This window comes from Gambusia affinis, linkage group LG22 (genome assembly GCF_019740435.1).
Source record: "Gambusia affinis linkage group LG22, SWU_Gaff_1.0, whole genome shotgun sequence".
NCBI lineage: Eukaryota > Metazoa > Chordata > Actinopteri > Cyprinodontiformes > Poeciliidae > Gambusia > Gambusia affinis.
Genome location: NC_057889.1, coordinates 22,123,112 through 22,144,896, shown reverse-complemented (window position 1 = coordinate 22,144,896; position 21,785 = coordinate 22,123,112). Strand labels below are relative to the sequence as shown.

The window sequence follows — 21,785 nt, the reverse complement described above, 5'->3', positions numbered from 1 at the left end:
TAAGTGCATTTCTATTTATTAGTTTTGTCAGTTTCATGTCATTTCAGTGACCACTGTGGTCTTTCTGATCATTAATAGAGTTAGCAACTGTTTTGTGTGTGAAGTACTTTAATATTTATTAAGTACCATTGAATAACATGAATACTTAAACCATTAAAGAGCATTTAATCATTTAAATATTTCTTAAATGATTAAAGAGCATCTTGAAGAATTTATAAACAAAGCCCAAAAAACTTAAACTGACAAAAACATGAGGTTCAGGAAAGAGTTATGACAAATAAATGGTTTATTCAAGTTCTAAAACAAGCAGGCGAATAATAAACGATTCAGCTGAATACATGGATTGCAGAGGTGGAAGCCTGGAAAAACTGGTGCAGTCAAACTTTCTCCACAGTTATACTGGGAGGTGTTCCACAACGGTTTTAAAAAGAACGAGGAAATGCAGCAGCTTTAAAGAGCACACATACCAAATATCAGTAAATAAACAGGATTGTCTATTCATAACAGAGAAGGGTACAGTAGTCTCCTCTAAACATATTTAGGACATGTGATACTGTTGCCAATGACAACACTGACCTATGTCTGTTCAACTACCAACTAAATATGTCAGGACAAGGATTCATTTATTTTTATGGACTTTCAGGGATAGCAGTGATTAAAAAAATGTATCATGCTGTTTTTGAAATTATTTGGTTTAAAAAAAAAAAAAACTCAAGAAAAGCCAATTCACAAAAAAACAGAAGATAAATCAAAAGCAACATCAGCAACCTGAAAAGGGTCAGTTGTTAGCCTAAGAGCTACAGAAGGACAAGGTGGGTTACCAAACAGCACATTGCATCTTAATCTTCTGATTACACAAATAGGTGTTTACACATTAAAACATAGCTATAGTCACTGTTAAAAAAGAAAAAAACCACAGACCCTGTCTAAAATATTTAATGCCTAAATGAGCTCATTGTGAAAGTTGTCCTACGTTTCTGACAAACTTATTTTTCTTTCAGAATCTTTTCCTGAAAAGACTTCCTTATTTAAAAGACCAGATAATGAACCAACACACACCGTCTCCCCTGACAGATGCTCTGAAGCATTTTATCAATAAAGATATGAAATTATTCCATTTCCATGTCGGTCTGCATATTTCTCTCCTATAAGGTATTCCTCTCAGCTCCCCTTGCTAAAAACATTCTCAAATTTTTCCAGTCCCATTAACAAGGCATCAAACTTTCACATAAAAATTACTGAGATCAAGTGCCACAAGCCACAAACTGCACTTCATCTAGACCAAAAGAGAAAGATGGGAAAATGGACAGTAAAAGTCAGTTTCCCCAAGTTTCTCAGATTGTCACTGAATTGTTTCAGTTCTTGTCCAAAAATCCCAGAGGTCAGTTTGGCATTTTATGAGGAGTAGTTCGTGTCTGATGGCTTTGACGGAGTTTCCTGTGGATTTTTCTGAGAGGGGATTCCAGGGTTTCCGTTCTCCGGTCCATTGTTCAGTGTCATCTTCTCCAGAGCTGCAGAATGGAGAGAAAAGATTAATAAAGAAGAAAGCGTTCTTAATCTGACTGAATTAAAAATTATTCCTCTTCATAATTCAAATACAATTCAATACTTTTGGACAAACATGCTACAGATGGCCCTCTCTTCACAGAAAACCTCAAGACAAGTCAAGGAACTGGCAGTTAAAGCTCTATAATGTCGCTCAACATGTGAATGAAACCAGTTTTACAGAAAGAAACATCGAGCTGAAATTTCAGGAAAAGGAATCTGAGCCCGGATCAGCTCTGACCCAGAACTATATTTGTCTTGTGAAAGATGTGGAAGCAAATTCAAATTCAACAAGAAACGTCTCCTCTTTGGAAATTAGAGGTAGTATTACATTGTTGTATGACTAAAGATTAATATTAATTTCTCATTTTTTGTTAGACATATCAACTTGAATACTGATTCATCTGATAATCTGTTGACCTCATGCTGCTTTTCTTCCTTCACGGAACCAAGGTTTCATGTAATGCACTTTGTTAATTCAGCTGGTTGAGATAATTGTGTTCCTCAGTTTTTTTATCCAACAGATCAGTTATGATGAAGAGCATGTATTATGTTAAAAGTTTCTATTTTACACATCCCATTCATATAAGGATGAATAAAGTATCCATGGACCGTTTTTGACTTTCTGCACATCTGCTTTCAAAAGTAAAGACATTTTTACACCAAATTGGTGCAAAAATTAATAGTACACTTAAGGAAATGAAAGTTGCATTAACTATTTAAATTTGAATACTTTAACAGCTATTTGACTGTCTTAGCTCCATTTTCACAATCAGTCATATTGGACATTAGCATTCGATTGATTTATTCCGTTTCTATTCTCACATCTAGCAGGAAAGCATTGAAAACTAAGCAGGACTTGTCACTGCTCCATGAACGGATTTGCAGGCTTCATATGTGATTTACTTGTGTGAATTATACAATGTCTCAGGAGGTTTCTGATGTTTCACTTTCACACACAAATCAGACTTGGGGAGACCCTTGATCTAATTTAACCAAACACTGTCCTGAACTCACTTTCATCTTTACAGTCTATTTGAAAAAGAGATTTCCTTCACCCTGAAGTGATGCTGAGCTGTTGCCTGGTGGCGCTGTTGTGCTGCTGTCCTCCAATTCATCCAAGTACAGTCGGTACCGGTGGCCGCTGTCGTCTTCATACTCAACGTTCTCGTCATCGCTGTCTACTTCTGGAGCCACGTATACCACCTCAAACTCAATTTGTCCTCGCTGCCACAAACACCCACAGTGAGCATATTAAGACAAATAAGCTGTTCATAAAGAAGTAACTCTTTAAGCCTTTGTGCCTTCTGGTCTTTTTTAAAGCAGCATCAACACAGTTAGAGGTGCTACCTGCTGAGACAGAATGGTGACGGCTTCCTTATGTTTTGCATCTCGCAGGTTGATGCTGTTGACAGCAAGGATGGCGTCTCCAACATGCAGACCTCCACATCTGTCTGCTGGCTGGTTAGGATGGATCTCTGAAATCAGAATGGGAACGCCATGCTCCTTCCCACCCTGAAGAACAGACACGTGACATCAGGTCCTCAACAAACAATAAGGTACAGTATTTATTTTGGCATAAATTGAGTCTCTTCAGATTCCTGTTTACAAGCAACTTTATCCAGACACGTCTCTTGTTCCAAACAGTTAGTATAATGTTTTGTGTTTTTTTTTTTTTTCAGTTTTGTACTTATTGTCATGCTGACTTTTTTCTGAGGCCTGTCAGAGGAAATTGGGGTTAAAGTATCCCTTTGTCTTAAGTCATGTTAATTTGTTTATGTATGTTTTGTATGTGTATAGTATCATATATAAAGGTTTTTTTTTTTAACTTAAGTGGTTGGAATCCCAGCCTGGTGAAAAGCAACTCCTTGTTCTACAGAGGGACTTTCAGACATTAAGAAACGATTGCTTGCTGGAAGCGTGCAGCAAGCTGTGTTGAAGGTTTTTATTTTACCCAAGTGATAAAGTTTGTAAAATTGGGCAAAATTGGAGTTTGTTCCTCCTTAAGAAAGAAAACGTTCTATTTACTGTGATGGAGATTCCTAGGCCTTCGTGATCCTCCTTCAGGAGCGCCACCTTTCTGATGGGACCCACTCCCTGGGTTTTCTTCAGCATGTCAGGGTCCTGTTATACAAAAAAATATTAATATTCAATTTTTTTTAGAAAGGACAAGTGCAAGCGTTTCAACCTCTGTGTGAGTTTAAACATACGTGTCCCACAGGAGAAGGAAGAGACTTCTTTGGGTCGCTGCGGCCTCGACATGCACGGATGACTGTTTTATGGCGGTGGAGGTGAATCTCTGCCTCCAGCTGGTTCCACAGCTTGTCATGGGCTGGTCCTTTCATGTCACGACCAAGTAACTGGATTTGCTGCACCCTGAAAGAGTGATCACATCATCATCTATTGTCATCTGTTAGGATATGCTTCTCAGCTGTAATTTGTAACAGGGGCGAGTTCAGATTAACTTGGTGTTCTATGAACAGAGATGCATCAAATGTCAGTCATCGTACAAATTTCAGTTTGCACAATGTTGCAGACGGACTGCTTGGATGTAACATTTAATAGGCTTGAACAAAGTTGCAGTCTGTGTTACAGTACATCTGAAGAAGCCTCTGACTGAAGATGCTGTTTTCCCAAGACAGTCTCATGAAGAGGATGGTCTGGTTGGACAAAATTCTGTTTTTTTTATGAAGATTCCTTTAGTACATCGTCATGTCTAGTTCCACAGCTGCTCCCAGAACAGAACCAAAGCAGAACCAGGAAAGAATCAGCCTTTTTCATCAGGTTGTTGAGCCTTTTTAGGTTCTGGGCTTTTTTCTTTTCTTATTGTCTTTTCTTTTGTGAAAGTCAATGAAAGTATCCAGCAGATTCACTAGAACCAAACAAAATGTTACCAGACCAAAAGCTGTAAGAAAAAATTGGGAAACACAGAAGTCAGAGTTTTTACTAAAGAAGAATAAAACCCAGGATGAATGAAATTAAATTAAATTTATTATTATAATGTATGGTCAGTGAAAAGGCATAGTAAGATTAATTAAACTCCTGTGTAAAAAGTCAAATTTTAAAATAAAATCCAACTAAAACAAAACTATTTGTGTTTGATGAATATGACATAAAAGAGAAATAAAATAACGTTATACAACACTGTTACAAACAGGGACCCCCACCACTAACGAGGTAAATCTGACTCTCACTCTTTGAAATCCACCTGGAGATTATCCTGATGGGCAGATCTCAGGTACAGTAACATTACAACAACAAAAAAGAATTTGTCTTTGTGTTATATGGTCAATATGCAGGCTGAAATTTTATCATGAAGAATTATTGACCGTAGCAAAAAAAATTGCAGCGCTCAAAAAATGTGAGCCAGAAATGTAAAGACATCTGATGTGTCTCTTGGCTGAGGTAAGTGTAGAGTACTCGCTTTCCAACATCTACAGCAGGATTACACAAACGATTTCTTCTGGGCCCTCAAACACATAACAACATGCTCCAACCCCTCCAGATCTGTGGTGTAGGATTAACAGAGTGCTCCATCTTTGTCATTCCTCCTCTGCTTCTTCCTCTAGCTCTGACTCCCAGTCCAGGATACCAGTCTACCCACTCAGTTCACTGTTTAGAATTTTATAGTGTGGTTATCAGAAATTGCACTCGACTTTTTTTGTCTTCAGCCATTGTGACTCATGCAGTCAAAGTAATCCCGCCAATCTATTTTTACTTGTCAATTTTTAAAATGATAATGACATATTTAAAGAATTTAAGGAAGAGGGTACTTCATAGGACACCAGCTCACCACTCACAAACACACATTTTGTTTAAAATGAGGATGTTGAGGATGTTTCTGCCCAGTGTGACACTGGTACTGCAATAAAATAAAATAACATTAGAATAAATAAACAGGTTGATTGTGCTTTTGCTCTTCCCATGACATTCCAGACTCTGGTCCTCTGGCTTCTTTCTGCTCCTGCCAGCAACATGCTCCACTTAAAACACATAAAACAGAGACGCTCACATTTCTGAGAATGAAAAAAAAACTTGCCAGGTACTTTTCTGAGCCCTACCCCAACAAAACCAAACAATTACCCATTTGTATTTTCTTTATTCCATGCTCACATATTATGATGACTGATTCTCGCCCTGCAAATATGGCTTGCTGTTTCTGACTCTCCTTTGTCTGGAACATCTGATTGTTTATTGGCTTTTTTAATGTGTCATCAAAATTGTTATTTTTTTTGTGTGTTTAATGTAAACAGTGGTTTTGGTAATCAAAAGAAGGGAATGTAATGGAAAATCTTATAACGTGCTCCTCACCAGTCTTTGTTTCAGATGATCTGAATGGTCTGACCATAAGGCTGGTCAGCTGCTCTCAGACCTCTGCAGTTGTATAACAGCAGGAAGAGCTCTGAATGCTGCAGACCATCTAAAGCCTGAGCATTAAGGAGCTGCTCTTCAGTTAAGTTGAAATGTTTTTGTTGCAGTCCAGTTTACGCGACACCAGTGACTGGAGTATCTCATACTGGCGCTTTTTGAAACCAGAGTGGAACTGCAACCCCTCTCAGGATGTGTGAGGTATGCTGCAGGACAAAACAGCAGTCCATATAAACCAGAGGATGATTGTTGGTGTAGGTGGGATTAAACAGAGACAAAACCAGATGTGCTTTGTGTAAGTAACCTCAACAGCCCTAATGACTGCAGCCTCATTATGTGGTGCAGAGACTCCAAACTTTAAAAGATGCTCCAACATGTTTCCTGACCGTGTCTACATTCAAAGACAACATGGAAATCACATCTGCTTAAAACTGAACACCAAAACCAAATTGCAAGGACCCTTTTTTCTGTATTTACCTGTGTATGCTTCAGCAGCAAAACATTTATGAAAAAACTACCTGAACATTTGTAAGAAAGAAGAGAAGCAACAAATGATGTCCCATTCTTCAGTCAGAAAACGGTGTTGTCTGTCCAACAAATATCGTCTCTGGAAATATCCATTACCATCAGTCCTAATAGAATTCAGTTCTTCTTACCTGCCAGCCAGTTCCTTGTCCAAGTATTTAGCTGCTAGCCTGGCTCCGTACACCTCAGCCTGCAGGACTGCAATGTGTCTACGAAGGGCCTCGTTTTCTTTCTTAAAAAGTCGGACTTCTGCTTCCAGTCTTGCCTCAGTTAATTTCTCCTTCTTGCTAGCTTCGAGTTCCTGTTCCTAGAATAAACACAGACCATGTAAGTGGCATAAAGACAACAGGGACAGTAACTCTGTCAGTTTCTCATTTTAATTGTAGTTTTAGTTTAATGGGGAAGAAACTGATTATCAAGCAAAATTTCAGAAAAAACAAATGGATTTCACTGTCATTCTGGAAGATCAGTCAGTAACCCATCTTCAGTGTTTTGGCTCAGAGAGGATGTTCCAAGATTTCACATTACATGGTCTGGTCTACTGGTCTCTCAGTTCAGTACCAGCAGGAAAACATTCTCAAAACACAATTCATCTCCATGTTTGAATGTGGTAAAGGTGGTCTGTTCTCCAGAAGAGGAGCCTGTAGGGAAATTTCAGTCATTTGTGTTCTACCCCTGGTGTTTCTGTGACTGTGGTTCTAATGGTCTTCAGATCATTAAACATATCTTTCTGTATAGTTGTGGTCTGTCGCTTTTCTTTCTCCTAATTATCTTCGTAACTAATTTTCATTTCCTTTTTCTTCCCTTTCTAAATAATCTTACCAATAGTTGCCATCCTCTCACAAACCGTCTGGCTTATGGTCTTGGCAACAATATGTTTGGTTTAGCTATGAACTACTAATAAATACCAAAGGCAACTGTTAACAAAATTATCAAGACAGGTAATGTTCCTGATTATCAGGAAATAGGTAAATAACATTATTGCTTTCTTTGTCTCTGTTCAGGTGGAGTGAAACTGTTAAACTCGTGGAGTTTCTCTTTCTGTGTTTAACAGGTGAATAACTTTTATTGAATTTTGGATGTGGAGTTTTTAAAAGCGCTCCATGTTGCTTCTTTTGAAACGGGTTTGTTTGCATAAGTAAGGAGTTTGAACAAAGAAGACTATGGACTATTTCTCTTATAACTTTCTGTGCTCATCTTGCAGATGTGGCACACAGGCCATTTTGATGGAATAGTCTAAGTAAATTGATACCGTTTTGTGTTTATTAATACTGCTTTGTGTTTCGTTGTGTGTGTTATTTACTAGTGGTGTCGTAGTTTGACGTGGTTGCGGAGGGGGGTCAATAGTGGATGTGTTCTTTTTTTTTCTGTTCTAACGGCTGTTAAAAAAAAAAAACGATACCGCTAACGAAGTTACTTTATAACAATCATTAAATTAAAATGTTGCGGACTCAATCGCCATCTCTCTTTTGATTGTTTGCCACCGTTACACAGACATTGAACCTTTCTTTTTTTTTTACTCAAAAAACCTGTCATTTGCTTGTCCCTAGTTTGGTTATGTGATTTGAGTTGTAGGAATTGTCTTTCTGCCCACTGGCATAAAAATATATTTTTATATCTCTTTCAGGAAATTTGGCTGATAATTTCCTCCCCATGAAAATAAAATCCCATAAAAACTGGACTTGCTAAGATTGAATTAGTACTTTTTTTATTACTGCACACATGCCAAAAACAATGTAAACAAAGTTAAAGATACAAACTGAAATTATGGAAAATAACATTGTGATGACAAATTTCATCACAATGAAACGTGTCATATGTACTATAAATTTATAGCTTATAGTTCCACTATAAATTTGTCAACAAATTTTAGCTCACGGTGTTCAGGAATCCCCTTGTTTTGTCCAAAGATAGATTCCAACATTGTGTTTTATGTTTTATTAAAAAGCATTAGATGCTCATTTATATTTGAATAACTTATAGGCCAGAGTTTCATCTGGGAAAAAAAAAAGCACCATTAATCTTCTTTTTCTCCATTTTTTTACTTTAACAACAGATCATATGAGGCATGAAAGTGAAGAATTCTCAAACTTCAATACTTGTTTCATAGTAGTGTTTAAAAAAGAAATCAATGAAGACGGTGCACAAAAGATGCAAGAGACCTTCTGAAAGCAAGATAGACTTTCTGCTGTTTATCTCTAATTGTCAAGTGATATCTGGTAGCTTATTATAGGAGGAAGCATAATTTCCACCTCAGACCAGTCTACAATTTCTAAAAAAGGACTTTAAATACATTTACACAATATATTCCATACCTGATAGACCCAGATTCATTAACTAAGAAAACCAAAACAACAAACATCTAGGCAGACCCATGTCAGGACGAAATGTTGTGAACAGTAGCTAGTCTAACAATCACTTAAATATCTTGAAGATTTTACCTTTGCAAAAGCATGTGCCAAATAAAACTCACCATCTCTTCCAAGGATGTTGCAAGCTTTAGAGCAAGGAAAGAGGAAGAAAAGAAAGAAGGTGGAAGTTAGAGAATAGTCTGCAACATGAGAGGTAACACAAAAGAACTGTGTTAGCAACAGCAGTAAAGGTGGTGAAACAGCCACAGTTGCCAACTCAGCAACTCCGTTGCTATATTAGAGAGTTAGAGATATGAAATGACTTCAGAAAGTCCATTTGTAGTTCTAAACATATTTAGAGTGGTTTTGTACTTCTTGATATTCCCCTTTCTCACTAGAGTCTAGATCACATGAACAAATATGCAAATTAGGTGATGACATCATCTAGCAACTTTAAGGACAGCCAGTACTTTTCTTTCTCAGGAGTTGGCAACGGTGGAAAGAGCAGCATAGATAGAAAAGGGGAGACACTGCACTGGCTGTGTGCCAGCATGTCCATCATACCAGGAGTGAAAAGCCAAGCGTGCCTGGAAACTTTAGTTTCCAAAGAAAAGAAACACTGATGCTCACATGACCACTGACATGTGAGACCACTGTCTCCCTGACAAACAAACCTCAGCTAATAGGAAGGTGTGACATGTGAGCTTACAGGACGGCCAGCAGTATGGAAGCTCTCTCTCTGCTGAACGACATTAGTATACATAACCAATACATATCAGGAATCCTTATTATTTTAATTAAAACAACAGTCCTTTACCAATAACACATGATAATCGGTCTTTTCCTGACACATCTACCAGTGCTAGTCATTTTTTGTCCTACCTACCATTCTGTCTTTGATGATGTCAGAGTCCTCCACTTGGCCCTGCTTGGCACTGAGCTGGAGCTGCAAAGAATGGAGCTGCAGCAGCAGATCGTGGACCTCCTTTTCCACGACTGTCCGCTCAGACTTAGCTTCAGTCAACTCAGAGCGCAAGTCAACTAGCTGGGCCTTTAAAAGACAAAGTATGAATGAAGGAGTAGATATGTATTAGAGAGGAAGAGTTGAGGAAAGGTACAAAATGAAAACATGTCAGATCAAAAACTGGATTAGGGAAAAAAAAAAATCAGAAAAAGAATTTGTTAAAGGCAACTTTTATATGAAAAAAAAAAACAACTGTATTTTTGACATGCGCCTCTGCATCCTTCTTGTGTTCCTACAGCCATGTGCAGAAATATAACACTCCTGGTTCTGACCAGGAGTGTTATGATTGTCAGCGCTGGCTCTGATTGTTTCTGAACAATCAGAGCCAGCGCTGACAATCACTCTTATGCATACGCTGCTCACCTTGCTCTCTGCTATACCACACCTGGTTCTCCATGTCGGAGCCTATCGAGAATTTGTTTTTTCTCCAACATAAGCAGGACATTGATGCTGATAAATGCACAAAAATATTCCAGTCTGGTAAACTGTGTGATTTGGAAAAAAAAATAATAATAATAATAATAATAATATGTTCCAACGTGTGTTTAAGAGTAGAAATGTCCAATCTGTCCACCTTTTTGCACTTCAAATTTAAAAAGAATGCTGGGGTTCAAATTCTAAAATGCAATCTATCAGCTAATGGACTAGCACTCAACAAAAGACATTAGCAATTACTGAAGAACAACAGTGGTAGAACTTTACTCCTTAAACCTTAAACAAAGCATAGAGGTAACAGCCACTATTTTAAGATTATCTAAGACCGATTAGATGTAAAATTAAGTCATTATTGGTTTTTCTCAGTCTATTTTCTGAATATTCTTATACTTTCACAAAGTTGTTTTATCAGTCCAAATTTTAAACAGGGTATAGATTAATTTGCTCCTGGCTCTGGAAAGAGGCGCAACTTGTAAGAGGATCTGTTCTGTTGTCTGTGAAAGCAGCCTCCGGAAATACTATCTATCTTACGTCCTGATGACTACGCCTCGGTTGGAGACATGAGTCCACTGAAGAGGCCTGGTGTCGGAAGCTTTAGGCTTGGAAAAGCTTTAGGCTCTTCACTGTGTGCCAACCACCAACCATTAACTTCAAGAAATCAAGATCAGGAACAAACCAGTCAGACGCGCTCTGTCTCCGGGAGAACTGCTCTCGCTGAGCTGTAAACACAGTTTAATATTCACTGATTAAAAACATTCTAAGACCTGTCAACTAACCTCTAATTTGTGGTTGAGCTGGAAAACCGTCTGGGTTTTGTGACAGAGCTGAGCAAAACAAGAGCTCAGACTCGTCATTTTCTGCCTTCCTTCGTAAGTTATATCCACTTGATCGGGGTCTATTTCTCCGAGCAATAGATCTACGTCCACAAACGCCTTGTCAAATTCCTTCTCCAGCACCTCCAGCCATCGGAACATAGACATACTTGGGCCAAGGCCTGAGCTGTGTCCAGGCGGAGAGCTGCCAGTTGAGGCGGACATGGTCAGTCTGTCGGACAAGTTAGCTCAGCAGCTAACTTTGATCAGCAGTCTCAGAAAACCCTGATGGGACTGAAGATAACAAAGTTGATTAAAAATCCTTCAAACGTCTGGAGTACACCTCGTACTACTATATATTTATAAGAAAACGGATTGAGAAATATACCGCGCAACCAGGAAGTCCCACATTAAACTGACGATAATAAATCGACTATTTCGGACTTATTTTTTTTAAATCAATCTTTATTGAGCTGTATCATGTAGACAACACAGAGATCCTTTTTTCAGAACTTTATTTGTCGTTGAAAACAGAACAACTATAAGCTTAAACAAAGAAAGGAATAAGATGAATTAAGAATTAAGGAAAAATAACACACATAAATAAAATAAAATGAATAGTTCAGTGCAGTTCTCATAAAAGCAGTGTTAGGAGTTTTCCATTAGTTTAAGGTCCTGTGTCATCTTGAAAAGATGTTTCTTTCTTTCTGTTTCAGTGACGAAAAGAAAAGGCACGGTTCTTCATGAAAGGAAACAAAGTTTGGTCGACATCAGTCTTTGGCCCTGTCCCAATATTCGCACTCCCACCCTCGTTCCCCCATTGTGTACTTTGCATGCTCCACATTCTCCACATCAGCCCTTCGCCCCGCCCATTTTGGGTACTATTTCCGCCCTTACGCGAAGTCCGCATTTTTACGGACTTCGGCGAAGTGTATTACCCACAAATCATTGCTGCATGTGACGTTTTCAGTTAAAAGGCGGATTTATGGAAATATTTTTTTTCCCCAGTCTTTATAGAAAATTAAAAGAAAATATGACAAGGCACACATTAGTAATAAAAAAAGTTGATATGTTTACAAAGAAGAAGAAATAAAAATAATAGTCACAAACTAACTGTGAGGAAAGTAAAACAAAAGGTCACAAATGCAAGACAAATTTAAAATTTTAAATTAACATATTAACATTTTAGTATGCAAATTGGGCTTTTGTGATGTTGCAACATCACAAAATGTTGATGTTGTTGATGTTGTATTTAAGCACTCACTTAAATAAAATTATTTCACTTTAAAAATGGAAGTGATTTTTAGAAAGCAGTACTTGTGAATAAAACGTAGTTAGAGGATTAAATATATCATAATTTAACTCTTCGTCCCTTGTTGCAAGACCAGATTTTATTATATTAAAACTTAAAGATGGAATAGATTTCCTGTACACTTTTGAAAATCTTTCTAAAAACATTTATGAAGTTGCAATTGAAAAATTGTCTGGACAGGTCACCAGTCTATCGCAGACATTTTAGTTCCACTAGTATTTTCAAATGCAGCATCAGCATTTTTTTTTCTTACTTTTTATATATGCCGTATGTTTGTCCTTAAAGTCAAATCACAGACTGTTAAATTGAATATTAGTATATTTTATTGTGTATTTTTTGCCATCTTGGAAATTAAAAAAAAAGAATAAAATCAGTTTTCAAAAGTAAAATATTGAAACAATTTTGGTTTCACTCTACTGAACATGTGATTACATATAATTTTCTGTATTCAACAAGTGAAACATATATCTCCAAAACTACCTTTACTGTACATTTAAAATAATTTGTTTTGTTGTAGTTGTACTTTTTAGCAGCACAAATGCCTAAACAGTTACCCGTCCCGCTATTTTGGATGTCGGAGTTACGACACAGGGGCGTAGGCTACTGTCCTAATTCTTACAGTTTTGCACGCTTGTAAACTTGCGCACTCGAACCCTTATGTGCACTGACTTGACTGCATTCACACTTAACAGAGGGGCGCAGGGTGCGCACTGAGCTTTGGAACTGGGTTTTACTCAAAATCTGATCTCCAGACCTCTTGGGGTCCATGGGCGCCCCCGAGTTGTCCGTAAGGTACTACATGTAAACGACCGTTTATTTGCCGTGATGTGAGCTCAATGTGCGACATACAGTTACCTTACCAGAGTATTGTGTTTAAAAATTATAATAGATAGGTGGCTTAAACCCGGGTCACTCAAAATAAAAGCTGAAGTTACTGGTGGAAAGAAAACAATGTCCGGATTATATGAAAGGAGGAAGTCAACCCAGATTAATTAAATGTTGAATTATGGTCAAAAAGGTTACATTACTTAATATTTCAATGTGTTTCAAAAGTTTTCAAATGTTTTTTATCGCTTTTCTAATCGGCCCAAATCGGCACCTTGCTGACTCCTATTTTTGTGTTTTTCAGCTGCTGCTGTGCAGTTTGACCAACAAGGACTGCTAGCTAGAAGGCCAACTTTGTAACTGTCTGTATGTGACTCTGAATGTTCAGGTCAGGTCACTATTCTCAGATTTCAGCCCTGATCTCCAGTTTCCAGCTGTAATAACCGGAGCTCTGTATTGCCTCTAGATTTTTCATCTTAGGTCCAAAGATAATAACTTCAGTTTTGTTTCTGTTCAGCTGGAGAAAATTTTGGCACATCCACACATGTATCTGTTCTTATCATCTATTCAGTAATTGGATGGGTTCACAGTCACCTGATAGCATTTAAAAATTTTCAACATTTTTTATAAGTAGCTATTAAGAAGTATTTTTGAATTGAATTTGATCTACAAAAGATGGCAATGCATCTTTTGTATTTTTGTCAATACAAAAGCCTGTTAACAAGTAGGCCTATGTCAAAAAAAAAAAAAAAACCCTGCTCAGAAAACACCGTTTAATGCGATTTCCATATTGAAGGACTATCACAAGGTGGCGCTATGCACCACTAAAGTGCACAGTTTAGTTTGGAGTTGTACTTTTTCAAAGGATGTTCGAGCAAAACTGTTCTATGAATAAGGCTCATAACTTTAGTGAACTCTAAACTGTGCAACTCTGAGAAAAAGACAGAATTGTTTTCAAATTGTACAGACAGATTTTCACTCATTTTGAGTAAAGATTCTCACCCACTTTGTTACTGTTCACATTTATTCTTTATAGTTCAAATGTTTTATACTCTGATAAAATGTCATTTTAAGAAAGAGAGAATTGTTCTTACAGCATGCGGCTTATTTGAGACGCAGCAAATTAAACCGGGCTTTGGAAGGGATGTTGGTGCGGTGGGATCCGTGAAGACAGAGAGGAGCTGCCCTGAAGTTTTTGGGGGGTGGGAGTTTTGGCCCCTCCACTTCCAGCTTCCAGGGGCTTCGTGTTTTGACGTAGAGATCAGGTGACTAAACTTTTCTGACTGACTCTTATAAGGGATGTTTGAGGAGTTCGGCTCACTTTTTACTCCGGATTCCGATCGTGAGAAGGAAGTTTTTTCCATAGGCTAAGAAAGTCCCGCTGGGCCGCCTTCTGTAACCCTGCAGGTAAGCTCATGTAGAACCAAAGCCGTTGGTTTGGAAAACCAAACAGAAAACTATGAGAGCGGGCGTTAGAAATAGATGGGCAGTTTTTCCAGGCTCCTGTTAAAACTTTCCAACTTTAACAAAATCGTTTTATAGAAAAGCTTGTTTTTCTTTAGTAGCCTATTTATCTTTAACCCTAGAAGACGTCTTGAAATAGAACTGAACCCCCACGTAAAGAAGTGTCTGTTGGACATTTAAAAGGGCTCTCTCCTCGTTTATTAAAGAGGGTTTTCAGTTACCAAATGAGATGGAGGGCTTTGCCCAGGACTTGACCATTTGGGACTCCGGCCGCAGTAGAAAGGCTGCAGAGGAGCAGCAGAGAGGTTCAGTTTTTCCAGTACAGTTCTGTGGACTGCAGCCTATTGTTCTGCTTATTTCTGCATGACAGACTCAGCCATGTAGAAAGTGGCGGGATAATAATTACACAGACGTTATTGTCCTCAGCTCCTCATTACTTTTTGACTTGTTTGAAGCTGAAATGCCAGTTTTTAGGGCACTGGGGAAAACTTCACGTGGCTTAATGTGCAATAAGTGAGAGCACATGCATTTCATTTTGCTTCATGAGGATTAGACTACAGGTCATTTTCTAATTAAGGAATTGGATTTGTTCTTTTTACTCCAGGCTGTGGAGTGGACAAACATGGTTTCAGTTGGTAAAAGTGTAATGGAAAAACCTGTAATAAACTGGGACATTTATCACATACCGGTAGTTATTTTTTAAATAGGATTTTCTTTTAGGTGTTATTGCAGGGTGGATAGATTTTCTCTTTCAAGGGGTTAGGGGTAAAACAAATCTTTATGTAATATTTCTTAAAGTCCAACAGATGTGAAAACCTGCTTTTAAAGGTCTTTTTAGGACTTCTTAGTGAGAATCTCACTTAGGATTAAAGTCATGTGTGTAAGACTTGCCGATTTAATACACACAATAATTAGTTTGAAACGTCTTTTTTTAATTCTAGAGAGATGGAAGCATAATTGTAGAATAAAGTCTGGTATTTTTCCAAAGTAAAAACAGATATACGAAAGTTCCATGGAAGCAGGAAGTTGATTTATTGCTTTCACACTGTGAGCAATTTAACTGCCCTGCCCTGCCTGCTTCGGGCACACATCACCATTTCTTTTTTTAGACTTAATCATCCTGTAGAACTTGTCAAATAAAACGGCATAAATAAGCTTTTCTTTTGCTCTTTGATGTTATTTATTTTTGTACCCAGCTTTGTAATTTTTGTCCATTTAACCTCCCTTCCCATAAGGAAAAACTGTTGAACCTTAATGGCTCTTGGGTTTGCCGAGTTTTTGCTTTGGCATCTGAAGTGGAGACCTTCTTGCCCAATGCATCTCAGGACAGGGAGTTAAACTTTGGCACACATACTAAAGCAAGTTAAACCGCTCACATGACGGGTTTGAAAAGCATGGGGGGAAAAAAAATCCCTATAGCAAGTTTTGAGTTTTTCAAATCTCAGGAATGTTATTTAGTGTAGTATTCTGTCTGAGAAGAATCTTTCTAATACTGCAAACATTTTGATTTTTGGGGTTTAGAAAAATGGTACAGATTTAAGGAGTTTAGAAGTTTCAAGGATTTTAGCAGCCTAAAGTACATGTGTACTTCAGAGTGTTGCAGAGAAAGACAGAAGTGCTTCTTGCTCCATCTCTAAGCAATTGAATTATTTTGTGCATTACATCAAACATTTATGTTTTGCTCCACCGAAAAGAAGAAAAACTTAAAATACAAATTAGGTAAAAAATAAACTAGGTATAAGGTTTCCCCCGTAAGCTGTCAAAATTGATTAACCACAGAATTCTCTTGCATCGTACTGTTCATGTACCATTTGGGCTGCAGCTAACGATTCTTTTAGTAATCAAGTGTTCAATTAAAATAATAATAACTAAAAAAAAAAAGATTTAGCTTATTTTACAAAATATTAAAAACACCTGAGTTGTTGCAGTGACCTACATAGGAAGGCCTCAGTCCTTAATGCAGCCGTCACAAAGTCCTGTTGACCTTTGCTGCATGCCCCCCACCCTTTCTCATAGCCCACTTTCCTGTATGACCACTGTCAAATAAAAAGGCTACTATCAAAGAAAATAAAAAAAATAAAAATTTTTTTTTAAACAGGTAATATTAAAACTAATATTTGAAGAATTCTGGGTAGAGTTCATGATGAATCGCGATCGGGTCAATCATAATTTAGCATGATTAATCCGATCACTTGTTGCAGACACATATATTATTATCTTCACAGTAACACAACTGCTTTTGTTCCAGCTCACTCTCCCGAAGAATGGGTGATTGGAGTGCATTGGGTCGTCTTCTGGACAAGGTTCAGGCCTACTCCACTGCTGGAGGAAAGGTCTGGCTGTCAGTTCTCTTCATCTTCAGGATCCTAGTGCTGGGTACGGCGGTGGAATCAGCCTGGGGAGATGAACAGTCTGCGTTCAAATGTAACACCCAGCAGCCTGGTTGTGAAAATGTCTGCTATGACAAATCCTTCCCCATCTCCCATGTTCGTTTCTGGGTCCTTCAGATCATCTTTGTGTCAACACCGACGCTCCTGTATCTGGCTCATGTTTTCTATCTGCACAGAAAAGAGCAGAAACTCAACAGAAAGGAAGAAGAACTCAAAGCCGTACAAAATGATGGAGGCGATGTTGACATACCGCTGAAGAAAATTGAGATGAAAAAAATGAAGTATGGGATTGAAGAGCACGGCAAAGTGAAGATGAAGGGTGCCTTACTTAGAACCTACATAGTCAGCATTTTTTTTAAATCTCTGTTTGAGGTGGGCTTCTTGGTGATCCAGTGGTATATGTATGGCTTCACGTTGTCTGCTGTCTACACATGTGAGCGGTCACCATGCCCACACAGGGTGGACTGTTTTCTGTCCCGTCCAACAGAGAAGACCGTTTTTATCATCTTCATGCTGGTTGTTTCTCTAGTTTCTCTGTTGCTTAATATCATCGAGCTTTTCTATGTTTTTTTTAAGAGAATTAAAGATCGTGTAAAGGGGAAACAACAGCCAGCACTCTATCCCAGTGGAGGCACTTTGAGTCCCACTCCTAAAGAACTGTCCACAACAAAGTATGCTTACTATAATGGCTGTTCCTCCCCAACTGCTCCCCTATCACCTCTGTCCCCCCCAGGCTACAAGCTGGCCACTGGGGAGCGGGGAACCAGTTCATGCAGAAATTATAATAAACAGGCCAATGAGCAGAACTGGGCGAATTACTCTACAGAGCAGAACCGGCTTGGCCAAAATGGTGCGGGAAGCACTATTTCAAACTCCCATGTGCAAGCCTTTGACTTTCCTGACGATACACATGAGCAAAAGAAGCTTCCTTCATCAGTAGGACATGATCTCCAACCTTTGGCTTTAATTGATGCCAGGCCTTGTAGCCGAGCCAGCAGCAGGATGAGCAGAGCAAGGCCAGATGACCTGGACGTGTAAAGCAAGGTTTTGCCTACTTCCACGTCTGTCCAGCTGACAAGATTACTCTCTGCAGGCAGAAGATGAGGCAACGATTGAGTGCATATTCATTTCATAGCTGGGACTAACACAGTCACAGTCCTTAGTATAGACACTCCTTCAGAGAAATAGCAAATCTAATTGAAATTTAAATATTTTGTAAGACCTTTTAAAAAGTTCAAGTTTCATCTATTTTATCTCGGAGTATTTCTGTAACTTTTCATGATATGAAACAGCCATAGGAAGTTTTAGAAGTCTAAACCTCGCTCACATTAAACAGATCAAAGCCTAATTTTAAAGTCCCAAGTAAATTTTAAACACTACTGACAAAAGCCACAGAGTGGGGGCAAAAATGGTTTGTCACCAATAGCAATGTGTGATTATTTCATGCTTGTGCTTTATTAGACTCACTGACAGGTCCCAGGCACTAACCAAATACCTAGTGTGTCAGATAATTCTAAGTAGTTAATGAAGAAGGAGCATGTAGGGAGGGGTCAGCAAGCCGCTATGGCCTGTGAGGGAAAATGGCTTCAAAAATCACATGAGAAGAAAAGGAAAAAAAAAATGCAGCCACAACAAACACGGGGAATAGAAGTAATGTGCTTGGAGGCAGGAATACTGACAGTACTTCTTGGATGTTTTCAGATAGCACAGCATTGTTAAAACACTGTACCTTTAACACATTGAATATAGGATGTGCACTAAAAGGTCAGGTAGTGTACACAAGGGAATAATCGGATGACTCGTAGCATAGTATTATGAAGTATGTTTTTTTTTCTTTTATACTGTCACTGATTAGTTTGAAGACAAAGAAGCGGACAGGTGACACTGGTTTTCTGGATTTGTTTGGTCATTGCTGTTCAGTTTCAGGTAAGAACACTCCTATACTATGATGCATTACATTTGCATGCAATCAAGTGATTGGAGCATGATAATGAATGAACTGGTAGGATTACAGTTTGGAATACTGGTAGAAAAAGGGGGTTTTTACCTACCAATGCAGATTTGTTTTTATACTTTGCCTTTTACAGAGATGATTCAATATAATTAATGCTTAGCCTGTATTTCCAAACTGATTATGTCCATATTTCAGGGCTGAACATTTGTTCCAGTCTTTGTCTCCTTCTTACAAGGAAAACTGGAGTTAGATGATTTTATGACTATGTTGTGTCAGTAGACATGCCGTGGTGTTCATGAGGAAAGGGGAACCTGGAAAGGAATGCACCTTTCAACACGCTACTGCTGTCTATCCTCTCAAAACAATACTCCATCAACTAAAATTAGGCAGATTCATTAATAGTAAAAACAATTCTTTCTTTATTTATTTTTTTTTATTATTTTTGTTAAATTCCAACATTCTCATTCACCAGAAGTGGTAATTCCTGATAAACTTTGAATATTTTTGGTGTTACATGTTTCATTTTGTAGTCTCTTCTTTTTGAGGTACACATGAAAGTGGCAGGAATTGCAAACAGACATATCACTGCTTGTTTGTAGGTTCCTTAAAGAAATGCTTTATTAGATTTTATTAACATCATTTATTTAATGACCAGCATTCTTCTTATTTTTTTTTAAATTTCTTTGTCAGTAGTATTTAAAAATGTGTTTTAGATACTTGAGTGAATGTTTTATTTTCCTTGTTTAACTCATTGCTGCTTGAGAAATAGATATTTAGTACTGTATATCAAGCTAACTGTCACAATAAAAATGTGAAGTGTTTGGAAGACTGGTCATGGATCTGGACTAATATTTAGTCTTCTCTTACCTTAAATCCAAATCATTTTAGTTCCACAACTGTCAAAAACTAGATGAAACTTTATTTGGGGAGTTTTTTGCAACTATATGTCAATAATTTTGTCGGTACTGACAAGGATCTTTTCATTTACAAAGGCATTTGCACTGAGATCTTGCTGTTAAAAGATATAACTTGATGCAAATTATACGTGAAGAGTTTTCTGATAAATATGTTACTAATTTATTTTATAACACAAAGCTCAATTCTATTCAATATAACAGACAACTGACCATTTTTAGTTAATTGATTTGCGTGTCTTCCACTCTGAACAGAAGCAACCATTAGACATGTTTACCCAGGGGATCTGCTATTGTACAAAGTAAAACTGGTAGTAAAAAATTCAACTTATTAACTGCACCTGTGAAATGCTATCTTAACCAATAAATGTTCTCAGTCCTCATCTTTGGTTGAACTGTTTTTTTTTTATGAGATACTAATCAGGGTTGAAATAACGGTAATGATTTTTCCCAATTGTTTGTGTCATTGTTTGGACTTTGGGCCCATTAATTGTCAAAGGTTTTTAGTCATCTAAAGAGTTTGAAGTTTCCATCAGAAATGCTTGTTTGTCCCACTATAATATGCATTTGATTATAATAAAATAATTTTTTTATTTCAATAATTTTAGTTCATTTCTCATGAATGAAAGAACAAGGTCACAGATACGAGCTGCCAAAATGAATTTTCTCTGTAGAGTGTCTGGGCTCGCCCTCAGAGATAGGGTGAGAAGCTCAATCATCTGGGAGGAACTCACAGTAGAGCCGCTACTCCTTCATGTCGAGAAGAGCCATTTGAGGCTTGGGCATCCTGGACGCCTCCCTGGTGAGGTGTTCCGGGCACGACCGACCAGGAGGAAGACCCAGGGAAGACCCAGGACATGCTAGAGGGATGATGTTGGCCTGGAAACACCCTGGGCCCAAGCATGCTTATCTTTTATTTTAGTTATTCACAACAAATGTAATTTGATGAGTGTCATTTCAAGTTTTGTCTTTGATAGAAATATTAGGAATACCTGAGAATTGTGTATTTGTCTAGTTTCTACGGTAACATCTACAATGTGGACAACTTTTATTAGCACTCATTTTTAATGTAGTACTGCAGTTCCATATGTGATAACAATTAACAACATTTTGAGATTGTCTTACATTTGCCTGTGCCTTGTCACATATTCAGCAGAGTTCAAACAAAATGTATCTAACACATGAGAAGAAAGTAAAAAGGGATTTTTTTTTACTTTAATACTTGGGTGGGATGGATTATACAAACTTTGCTACACAAAAAGTATATTCCAGGTATGTGGCATTTCCCTTGCATCTCCAGAGAGAACATTCACACCATCCAAAATAACTGCACACTAGTCAATCTAAATTGACTGCAGGGATAATTAAAGGTGCAATGTAAGATAATAAGATAAGATAATACTTCTTCCATGAGAAGAAAATTGAAACAAGACAAGAGTACAGAAAGGAAAAAAATAATAATACAGTATGTTGTAGAAAAAATAGCATAAAATACAAATATAAAACTATCCATATATACAAAATACACATACACAAAACCCTACAGTCATAATTTTAGACAGTGGGAGGAAGCCGAAGCACTCGGAAAAAACCAACACATGAACAGGGAGAACATGCAAACTCCATGCAGAAAGACGCCGGGCTGGGAATCGAACCAGGACCTTCTTGCAACAGCGCTACCAGCTACGCCACTGTGCAGTCTGCTCATGTAATCTATGTAGATATATAGTTAGCTTACTAAATAATTATGGTAATAAAAAAAAAGTAAATGGTAAATTTTACCTTAACAAATCCTATTGGACAGTCTGCTGAGCTCAACTGCTTCCATACTTGTTTGACGTCTCCACTGGCCAGAGCTTTCAGCCA

General features: G+C 37.8%; 2 protein-coding genes across 4 annotated transcripts; one reads left to right on the top strand and one right to left on the bottom strand.

The window, feature by feature from the left end:
* Positions 1-268: 268 nt before the first annotated feature.
* gopc (golgi-associated PDZ and coiled-coil motif containing) lies at positions 269-11,530 on the bottom strand. 3 transcript variants are annotated; one of them, XM_044105687.1, is made up of 10 exons: positions 11,449-11,495; positions 11,025-11,354; positions 9,676-9,840; positions 8,912-8,935; positions 6,570-6,745; positions 3,756-3,921; positions 3,574-3,669; positions 2,896-3,060; positions 2,604-2,772; positions 269-1,511 (listed from the first exon to the last, which is right to left on the bottom strand). In XM_044105687.1, exons 2-10 carry the CDS (start codon positions 11,283-11,285, stop codon positions 1,396-1,398), a joined length of 1,338 nt encoding a protein of 445 aa, XP_043961622.1. In that variant the 5' UTR covers positions 11,286-11,354; positions 11,449-11,495; the 3' UTR covers positions 269-1,395. The 3 variants fall into 3 exon arrangements, with proteins under 3 accessions (XP_043961622.1, XP_043961623.1, XP_043961624.1); XM_044105688.1 differs by having other exon boundaries at positions 11,025-11,525; XM_044105689.1 differs by lacking the exon at positions 8,912-8,935 and having other exon boundaries at positions 11,025-11,530.
* A 2,953-nt stretch (positions 11,531-14,483) lies between these two features.
* Positions 14,484-20,302, top strand: gja1b (gap junction protein alpha 1b). Its single transcript, XM_044105685.1, has 2 exons — positions 14,484-14,604; positions 16,910-20,302. Exon 2 carries the CDS (start codon positions 16,926-16,928, stop codon positions 18,087-18,089), a length of 1,164 nt encoding a protein of 387 aa, XP_043961620.1. The 5' UTR covers positions 14,484-14,604; positions 16,910-16,925; the 3' UTR covers positions 18,090-20,302.
* The last annotated feature ends 1,483 nt before the right edge of the window (positions 20,303-21,785 follow it).

What these genes read in the sequence shown, in the direction of transcription:
- gopc (XM_044105688.1), bottom strand. Translation starts at nt 11,285, where the DNA reads ATGTCCGCCTCAACTGGCAGCTCTCCGCCTGGACACAGCTCAGGCCTT. An exon ending in GACAAGGAACTGGCTGGCAG is followed by an intron (nt 3,922 to 6,569) that starts GTAAGAAGAACT and finishes TCACTCTTTCAG; the next exon opens with GGTGCAGCAAATCCAGTTAC. An exon ending in TTCCTTCTCCTGTGGGACAC is followed by an intron (nt 3,670 to 3,755) that starts GTATGTTTAAAC and finishes TTTGTATAACAG; the next exon opens with GACCCTGACATGCTGAAGAA.
- gja1b (XM_044105685.1), top strand. Translation starts at nt 16,926, where the DNA reads ATGGGTGATTGGAGTGCATTGGGTCGTCTTCTGGACAAGGTTCAGGCC.